We start from the raw sequence: 10,063 nt of genomic DNA, 5'->3' as shown, positions 1-10,063 counted from the left end.
ACCATTGTAACACCAGCTGTGGCCTGCAAGTGCTTAGACCTATGGGTCAGGGAAGATATGGGGAGTGACAGTTCTGTTCTCACTGAATTCTCTGCCCAATTCCAAAGGTCGTGGGTTCAAGCCCTACTCGAGTCTTGAGTACATAATCTAGGCTGGCCTCTAGTGGAGTGCTGCACTGATTAAAACAAGGCTCCATCTGCCCCCTCAGGTGAATGGAAAAGATCCCATAACACTATTCAAAGAGCAGGGTGTTCTCCCTGTTGTCCTGGCCAATATTTTATCCCATAACCAACATCACTAAAAACATTATCTGGTCATCACACTGCTGTTTGTGGGACCTTGATGTGCACAAATTGGCTGCCACCTTTCCTATATTACAACAGTGACCACTTCAAAAGAGCAAGATCCCAAACTATTCTGGCATCAGCTGGTTCTGCCCTGTGGCTGTAGAGAGAAAAAGTGTACTGACACCAGCTGAGTGAATTCAGAGTTCAACAATAACCTCTGTCCAAACCAAACACAAGGAATTTGACAGCAGTGTGGAAAGGAAATGGACCATTCCATCTGTAAGGTTCTTGGACTTGACACCAATTTGGTTGCAAATAATCTTGAGTTCAACCAAATCTTGATACATTCAATGTCTTAAGCAACAGTCACACAGAGAAATAAACTATATTATTCGCTTTCACTTTGGCTCGAGAACGTAACTGTTGTCGATTCTTTCGTTCTTGTCTCTCTACGAATTGTGAAGGAAAGCTTAAGGTATTTATTTATTTATAGCGTTCCAGTCACGTCCAGCCGTCCCTTAAAAGGAGTTGCTTTTCAATTTCTTAACTGATCTGTTGATCGTTGTCTTGTTTGTGATATCGGCTACCCTCTTCTCTGGGCAACCCTTGGCCCAGCCAACTACCGCTGCTGAACTCTTGAGACTAAGCAGCATGCGAAAGCCCCAGGCGAGGGTGGCATCACCAAACATATGCTCAGTGAGGTCCCTGATGGTTGTGTCAGCTGACATCTACGCCAAGGCTGGACTACTTCCCAAGATGCTTGAAACCACTTCCCACAACACTGACTTCTTCAACTTAGTGCAAACTGGGTTCAGGAGAGGAAGCACCACCAGTGACAACTTGCTACGATTATCACTCCGCATTCTCCAAGCTTTCGACAGGAAAGAGTGCACGTTGGTGGTGTTCCTGGGCATAGAGAAGGCACAATGGCCTAGGATATGCCTACTCCCGGAACAGAACCCCCCCTCCTCCGCCCCCTAGTCCTAGAATTCCCAACCAGCAGAAACAGTTTCTCTCTATCCACCCTATCTGTTCCCCTTAATATCTTAAACTTTGATCAGATCACCCTTTAACCTTCTAAACTCTGGTTGGGGTTGAGCTTCTTGAGTGTTGTTGGAGCTGCACTCATCCAGGCAAGTGGAGAGTATTCCATCACACTCCTGACTTGTGCCTCGTAGATGGTGGAAAGGCTTTGGGGAGTCAGGTGGTGAGTCACTCGCCGCAGAATACCCAGCCTCTGCCCTGCTCTTGTAGCCACAGTATTTATATGGCTGGTCCAGTTAAGTTTCTGGTCAATAGTGACCCCCAGGATGTTAGTGGGGGATTCAGCGATGGTAATGCTGTTGAATGTCAAGAGGAAGTGGTTCGACTCTCTCTCTTGTTGGAAATGGTCATTGTCTGGCACAAATGTTACTTGCCACTTATGAGCCCAAGCCTGGATGTTGTCCTGCACCAACCCTCCAGCCACACATTCATCTGGTCTATTCTCCTATTCCTATACTCACTAGCACGTGGCACTGGGAGTAATCCTGTGATTACTACCCTTAAAGTCCTGCTTTTTAAAACTTATTTCCTAACTCCTTATATTCTGCTTGCAAGACCTCATCCCTCTTTTTACCTATGTCATTGGTACCGATATGTACCATGACCTCTGGCTGTTCACCCTCCCCCCTTCTGAATGTCCTGCAGCCGCTCAGTGACATCTATGACCCTGGCACCAGGGATGCAACATACCATCCTGGAATCACGTTTGCAGCCGCAGAAGCGCCTGTCTGCTCCCTTAACTATAGAATCCCCTATCACAATTGCTCTCTCGACCTTTCTCTTCCCCCACCCCCCCCCAGGGTGCTCTGGTCTTGGCTCTGGCTCCGCTTAGTAGGCAGCAGAACTCAGCACCATTCATTCAATCAGAGAGGAATCTGCTGCAGCAGTCAGCTAAATCAGAGTCTAAAATCCACACACCAGTCAGGATAAAATTATGAATTTCACAGTAGCAAGGTCCCAGTATTAGTAACATAGCATAAGTAGAAAGGCAGCATTACAAACAAGCTCAGAAGGAAAGCAACTGCAGACCAGCTGACTGACTACTGCTTTTATCAAACGGAAGTGATCTGAAGGCAGGATGAAGTGCTTTATTGTTTTATACATCACACTACAAACACACAACACAGTTTACTCCAGCAGCTTTTATTTTATTTAAACATTTTCTTCATAAAGACACCTTCAGTATAGTTAAATTGGTTACATTTTAAATCTGTAAACAGCAGAATTGTACATCCACACTTGCACAGGACACTGATGGCTTGTGTCAGTAAGACATGGCTCTGCTATCATAGTGCCTGAGGAACTTCTTATTGGGAGGCGTAGGCAGTTAAAATGTGGTTACACCACTGGACTAAATAAATACAGACATGCTATTATAAAGGGAAACTGCACATGAAAGTCCCAACACTGGACAAGGGAACACATGAAACACATTACCCCTTACCTCTGCTTTCTTGTACTGTACTTAGTCACCAGGATTTAGATATTGCTAAATCAACCATGGCTAATCAAAGCTTTAAAGTCAATTCATGTAAGAGGAACTATTAATATATATACATATATTAAAAAAAACTGCAGAAAGCATCTTCCGGTTCCACTAGCCAGTCAGGTCACATATACACCAAGTTTAAATCGGGGCTGCAATGGAAAGGACTGAAGCGTCATGCTTTTAATACTGTACCATGTTTCTATTTAAAGCGAGTGCTGAGGGACACTGAGTAGAGAGTTTGAAGTTATGGTAAGTGTTCAATTTTAAAAGGCTTAAAGGAGAAGTTCATGTATACAAGTGTTAAAACAATGCATAATTATTTCCTTAAATAAACATCCATCTTCTACAAATATTTTGGGGGGGAATAAAATGCCTTCCTTGTTTTGTTCAAAATGCGTTTGAAATTGCAAACCATCTTTCACGGATCAGCCTATTGTTCCCTTCACCTCTCCCCAGAACCTCACACCATGATTCAACGAGATTATGTGCAACCTCATTTATCGGCATTCACTGCTGCCGATACTCTCTGCTGTGAAAGCAAAATGGATGATTTCATGCCATTTCTAAACATTACCAATACTTATTTTACAATGCCATTCTGTGCCGTGATCTCTAACCGCTTACAATTCTAGAATGTTTTAGCCCAGACACAGCAAATCCAGCACCACACTTAAACAGCTGTTCCCAGCTAGTGGCGTGAAGTCACCGACTCTCAGAATACTGCATTGTTGCTAAAAGTAAAAAGTTCAGTAGCTTTCCTTATTGTGCTGCAGTTCAAATTGAATGTTCAGGGCACGTATATTAATCGGAGTCCAAGCTAACAGGTGACCGTGCATACCAAATCCTTGGACAGGTGTTGGTTGAGGTTCAAACTTTAATTGCCTAAACCTTTCCTTTTAAACGCGACCAGATAAGAAGTGTTAGAAACTATTACATTAGCTCTCATGTACATAAAGAACCAAGACAATGAGTGTATAAAATCTGCAGGACAGTCCAAGTGTTCTGATTCAATTACTCCAAACTTCCAGTTTCACTGAAGAGATGCTTTACTCTTCTCCAAAAATAGTAAGGAAGGGCTCAATGAAGTAAGATGACATTATTATTTTACATCCCATCATAAAACAGCTTCATACCTTTAGACATCAACTATATTCTCAGCGTAACCAGCTGAACTGCAACAATTCTACAGCCCTAGGATGGTTTCAACTGGTGATATTTCGTTACAATATAAATTTCAGAACGCATTTTTTTTGAAAATGTAACGAATAGAGAAATATAATTAACAAATTTAAAACTGGTCGACCAAAAGTCCTTTTTTTTTTAAATAATTAAAAAAAATAGGATCAATTGTTTCTCTATAGCAAGCAATTTTTAGTCAATGAAGGCCAGCAAAGGTGGTATTTTTTTTCCCGTTTCATTTAACTTGTATTGCAGCGAGTTACAGTATATACAGCTCGCTACAGGTGAGAGCGATGCAACATTGTCAGGGATTGCAAGTACAATAAATACAGATTCTAATCAAGCTTTGACTGATGGCGAGCAGAGTTAGCAGGATTGCGGGAAGACAAGCAGAATCTGGCATCAGTGCCACTTAAAAAAATAAATCAGACTAGTTAAACCAAAATGTTCACACTTCTGAGAGTGCTAAACATTTAAATTTCACATGTAAAAGAATGAGCTAAAAGTTTCGACTGTCTGATGCTGCTTTAGTGTATGTACATAAAACACACAGGAAAAGGACTAAATCAATGGTATGAATAGCAGAGCAATAGATTAGATATGTTTACTCCAGCAAGAGTGGGAATTCTTGTATCAATGATTTATCGAAGTTTAAGCACGGTATAAACTCAAGGTGATCTCTTCCCATCATATGTGTTAAATTTAAAATTTCAGTAGTGTTCCCCTGTTGCAATTTCACTTGGGATGGGAATCTCTAACTGCAGTCAGGCGCCCTGTACAAAGTCAATCTAGAAACATTTACACCTCAATTACTGCGCTCTATTAATCCATGGGCTCTGCTCCCTCAGAGTTAAATAAGAATTAACATGTTTCTACAAAGACAAGTGTCTGGTCGAGTAAAAACCGTTGTAGCCTCGAAATCTCCAGGGTTTACCGTCATGTCTCTGGGAGCTGGTTAATATCTGTCAGTTTCGTGTCGTTCAGGATTACACGGACGTTCTCGAGAGATTCCGCCTGACGAATCCGCTCCAGCTGCACCTATTGGGGGGGGAAAGGAAATGACTATTGGAGATTTACACTGCGCTCCCACTAAAAAGTCTGACAGACAGACTTCTTGGTAACTGCAAGCACAAACATGACAGGGTGCAGTTAGTTTATTTACATCAACCAAACCTCAAAGCAATCATTCAATAATTTGTCAGCGGCCTTGTTTGCATTTGTCAATTTATGACTCACTGTGTTTGTACAAGACCATTAATGCTCATTACACTGGCACAGGGGAAGAGCTGAAATCAGGAACCATGTCTGCAACCAGTATTTAGTAGGCAGAGTTCTAATTTATATTCCCACCCTCAGCTCCATAAAAAAATTCTCCCCTCTTTTTCTGAAAGCGTGGGCCCTTGCTGGATACGGTACGACAGTGCCTCACCCAGGTGGTCATTCTTCATGTTCGAGTATTAGGCTAGTCGATTGTGGGAGGCATCATTTTTACCAAGGGTGACTGGATAACGATCTGGGGCAACACGACCACATCTTTTTTCTTTTTTTATTCGTTCATGGGATGTGGGCGTCGCTGGCGAGGCCGGCATTTATTGCCCTTCCCTAATTGCCCTTGAGAAGGTGGTGGTGGTGAGCCGCCTTCTTGAACCGCTGCAGTCTGTGTGGTGAAGGTTCTCCCACAGTGCTGTTCGGTAAGGAAGATGGTAGTGGTTGTTGGAGGCCAATCATCTCAGCCCCAGGACATTGCTGCAGGAGTTCCTCAGGGTAGTGTCCTTGTCCTAGGCCCAGCCATCTTCAGCTGCTTCATCAATGACCTTCCCTCCATCATAAAGTCAGAAATGGGGATGTTCGCTGATGATTGCACAGTGTTCAGTTCCATTCGCAACCTCTCAAATAATGAAGCAGTCCGAGCCCGCATGCAGCAAGATCTGGACAACATCCAGGCTTGGGCTGATAAGTGGCAAGTAACATTCACGCCAGACAAGTGCCAGGCAATGACCATCTCCAACAAGAGAGAGTCTAACCACCTCCCCTTGACATTCAACGGCATTACCATCGCCGAATCCCCCACCATCAACATCCTGGGGGTCACCATTGACCAGAAACTTAACTGGACCAGCCATCGAGCACAAGTCTTCAGCACTACAGCCGGGATGTTGTTTGGGCCCATAGCCTTTGCTGTATCCAGTGCACTCAGCTGTTTCTTGATATCACGTGGAGTGAATTGCAGCTTTCCTCCTCCCCATCCTAGTGGGGATAGGTTCATTTTGACCCAGCGACGATGAAGGAACGGCGATATATTTCCAAGTCGGGATGGTGTGTGACTTGGAGGGGAACGTGCAGGTGGTGTTGTTCCCTTGTGCCTGCTGCTTTTGTCCTTCTAGGTGGTAGAGGTTGCGGGTTTGGGAGGTGCTGTCGAAGAAGCCTTGGCGAGTTGCTGCAGTGCATCCTGTGGATGGTACACACTGCAGCCACTGTGCGCCAGTGGTGAAGGGAGTGAATGTTTAGGGTGGTGGATGGGGTGCCAATCAAGTGGGCTGCTTTGTACTGGATGGTGTTGAGCTTCTTGAGTGTTGTTGGAGCAGCACTCAGCCAGGCAAGTGGAGAGTATTCCATCACACTCCTGACTTGTGCCTTGTACCTTGTAGATGGTAGAAAGGCTTTGGGGAATCAGGAGGTGAGTCACTCACCGCAGAATACCCAGCCTCTGACCTGCTCTTGTAGCCACAGTATTTATATGGCTGGTCCAGTTAAGTTTCTGGTCAATGGTGACCCCCAGGATGTTGATGGTGGGGGATTCGGCGATGGTAATGCCGTTGAATGTCAAGGGGAGGTGGTTAGACTCTCTCTTGTTGGAGATGGTCATTGCCTGGCACTTGTCTGGCGCGAATGTTACTTGCCACTTATCAGCCCAAGCCTGGATGTTGTCCAGATCTTGCTGCATGCGGGCTCGGACTGCTTCATTATTTGAGAGGTTGCGAATGGAACTGAACACTGTGCAATCATCAGCGAACATCCCCATTTCTGACTTTATGATGGAGGGAAGGTCATTGATGAAGCAGCTGAAGATGGTTGGGCCTAGGACACTGCCCTGAGGAACTCCTGCAGCAATGTCCTGGGGCTGAGATGATTGGCCTCCAACAACCACTACCATCTTCCTTTGTGCTAGGTATGACTCCAGCCACTGGAGAGTTTTCTCTGATTCCCATTGACTTCAATTTTACTAGGGCTCCTTGGTGCCACACTCGGTCAAATGCTGCCTTGATGTCAAGGGCAGTCACTCTCACCTCACCTCTGGAATTCAGCTCTTTTGTCCATGTTTGGACCAAGGCTGTAATGAGGTCTGGAGCCGAGTGGTCCTGGCGGAACCCAAACTGAGCATCAGTGAGCAGGTTATTGGTGAGTAAGTGCCGCTTGATAGCACTGTCGACGACACCTTCCATCACTTTGCTGATGATCGAGAGTAGACTGATGGGGCAGTAATTGGCCGGATTGGATTTGTCCTGCTTTTTGTGGACAGGACATACCTGGGCAATTTTTCACATTGTTGGGTAGATGCCAGTGTTGTAGCTGTATTGGAACAGTTTGGTTAGAGGCGCAGCTAGTTCTGGAGCACAAGTCTTCAGCACTACAGCCGGGATGTTGTTTGGGCCCATAGCCTTTGCTGTATCCAGTGCACTCAGCTGTTTCTTGATATCACGTGGAGTGAATTGCAGCTTTCCTCCTCCCCATCCTAGTGGGAATAGGTTCATGCCATACAGACCCAGTACTGACCCTGGGACTGTCCTGATTTCTGTTCTCAGTAACACACCAGACAGTGTGGTGACTCTGAACCATTTACCTACAAATGGTGTGAAGTAGGCGAGATGAGAAGTCTGTGGTGTGATTAGGGGACACCATGCTTGGGTTTTAAATGTCTGTAGAAGGAAGATTGAAGGCAGTAAGGAAGTCCACAGGTGGGAGATCCTGGGAAAGAGCGAGCGAGTAGGAAATTGCTCTGCATTTTGATTTCATCACAGCGAGGATGCAGGGATAGGATGTAAGACTGCGTAATTGTAGCTTAGGAGGAACAAGAAAAGAAAGCTTTTGGGAGCAAAGACTCTCGTACTATTGATAAAACAAGGTCAAGAGAGGAGAGGGGCTGTAGGGTAGAAAGGAAAGAAGGATCACCTGTCAGAAGACAATTCAGAGCTTGCCTTGGGTTTCAACACAAAAATCTTTCTGCACAAATTCATACAAGTTGTTATAGCCGGGGACAAGACAATAAGCACTCGACATTTAAGAATTAAAAGCTTCTAGTTTAAAATTTCTAATGTAAACCCTATTAAATATCTGAGCACAGGAAGTCACACTTTGCTACATAAACAATGGTATCAGAGGTTAGAAGGTGTGCATGGGATCGATTTACCCCACGTACAGCCTTAGCTCAGACCTGGAGAATTTCTACCCAACCCTTTAACTGTTATAAAAGAGGATTCCTTACCTGTAAAGTCTGGGAGAGTTTAACAAAATCTCTCTGCACCTGCTCACTGACATCAAGCTCAGTCTGTAACCTCTGACCTTTATTCTTCTCCTCGTACAGCAACTGTTCCAGGCTCGTCTGAAACACAAGTCAGAAAACCTTTGTTTTATTTTAAACTCTAAATATTGTTGTCCTGTGTGTTTCAGAACTATTCTTACTGTTGAGCTCTGGCTGTCTGTGTCTCAGAGATTGTTATTTGTCCAGCTATCTATGTAAATTCATAGTGTCCCTAGGGAATCCTCTTCAGCTACCGTCTTTAAATTACAGGATCCTTCTAGTCGTTGAAAGGCAGTAAAACAACACTACACTGAACTGTTTAATTAATTTGATTTACTGTTTAATATTTCACTGCCAAAGAACAAGTGAATGGTAGCAGTAACACAACATACTTCACAGCAGTTAAACTTAAACAGCTCATGTACAAAATAACGACCAGTTAGTTACTGCTGTACTAAACTAGGATGCAAGTAATATTTTTATGTAGTGGTTAAGTTCCTTTTCTCGCAGCCTATAGAAGCTATCTTGCCTATCTCCTTTGAAAACAGAATGTGTTTCTGTGCCGTAAACTTCTGTGTCTGCTGCGACTCTGGGTTCAAGCTCACTGAGTCAGAAGGTTGAGGGTTCAAGCCCCACTCCAGAGACAGAAGCACATAATCTAGGCTGACACTCCAGGGCAGCATTGAGGGAGGGGTCAATTGCCACAGCCCACATCAGCCTGATCAGGTTTGAAGAGGAACAAGGGAGTTCTTCTGGTGTCCTTGCCAACACATCCTTCAACCAACACTACTAAAACCTTGCTGTGTACAAACTGATTGCCACATTTGAACATTGGAACAGCAACGACTACACTGCAAATGGCTGTGAAGCACTTTAAGTTGTCTTGAGGATATGAAAAGTGATATAAATGCAAGCTTGGTCTTCTCTCCTCGCTCCCAATCTCCCTCGCCCACATGGAATGCTTTGTAATTGATTACGTTCAGCCTATCTGCTGCTGTTAAATTGTCAGGCCCCACGGTCACTCAAATCTGTGGCCGGCCAATTAGAAACAGGTGGGGTGATTCCTAACCTTGTCTCATGGTCACAGCTGAGGTACAACTCCATTAACCCATTCCTTCCCCATGATTCTTAATTTGAGTGTCTTTACATCCACAATTCTTTGAGGTTCTCATATCTCTCACAATTTGTATTGATTAAATTAATCCTAAGAAGCACATGCTACTTTCAGGGCTATCCCTATAGTAGAATCTTCAGTGTTGCACGTATGAAAACAACTGAATCCTAGGCGCTACTTTACATAAAAACTACTCAAACTTGCAACTAAATCATGGTTTATGGACTGGAATTATTCAGCCTCATTTTGCTCAGATCAGCTGCCTACCCTCCAGTGATGGGAAGGTATGAGGCACAGGAGACAGTGTAAAAGGAAAAGGGCAAGGGCTTGCATTTATATAGCACCTTTCACCACCTCAGGATATCCCAAAGCACTTTACAGCCAATGAATTACTTTCTTAAAGTGTAGTCACTGTTGTAATGCAAGAAATG

The 10,063-nt window shown here is 44.2% G+C and overlaps 1 protein-coding gene across 2 annotated transcripts in view; it reads right to left on the bottom strand.

The window, feature by feature from the left end:
- Positions 1-2,458: 2,458 nt before the first annotated feature.
- rabep1 (rabaptin, RAB GTPase binding effector protein 1) overlaps positions 2,459-10,063 on the bottom strand; it is a 124,919-nt gene continuing 117,314 nt past the window's right edge. For both annotated transcript variants that reach the window (XM_068007915.1, XM_068007917.1), the window contains exons 17-18: positions 8,483-8,599; positions 2,459-5,037 (exon numbers count right to left, since the gene is read on the bottom strand). In XM_068007915.1, coding sequence (XP_067864016.1) covers positions 4,936-5,037; positions 8,483-8,599 — 219 coding nt within the window. In that variant the 3' untranslated portion in view covers positions 2,459-4,935. The remainder of the gene's footprint in view (positions 5,038-8,482; positions 8,600-10,063) is intronic.

The sequence above is a fragment of the Heptranchias perlo genome, chromosome 28 (assembly GCF_035084215.1).
Source record: "Heptranchias perlo isolate sHepPer1 chromosome 28, sHepPer1.hap1, whole genome shotgun sequence".
NCBI classification, from domain to species: domain Eukaryota; kingdom Metazoa; phylum Chordata; class Chondrichthyes; order Hexanchiformes; family Hexanchidae; genus Heptranchias; species Heptranchias perlo.
This window is presented reverse-complemented; position numbering and strand designations above follow the sequence as displayed.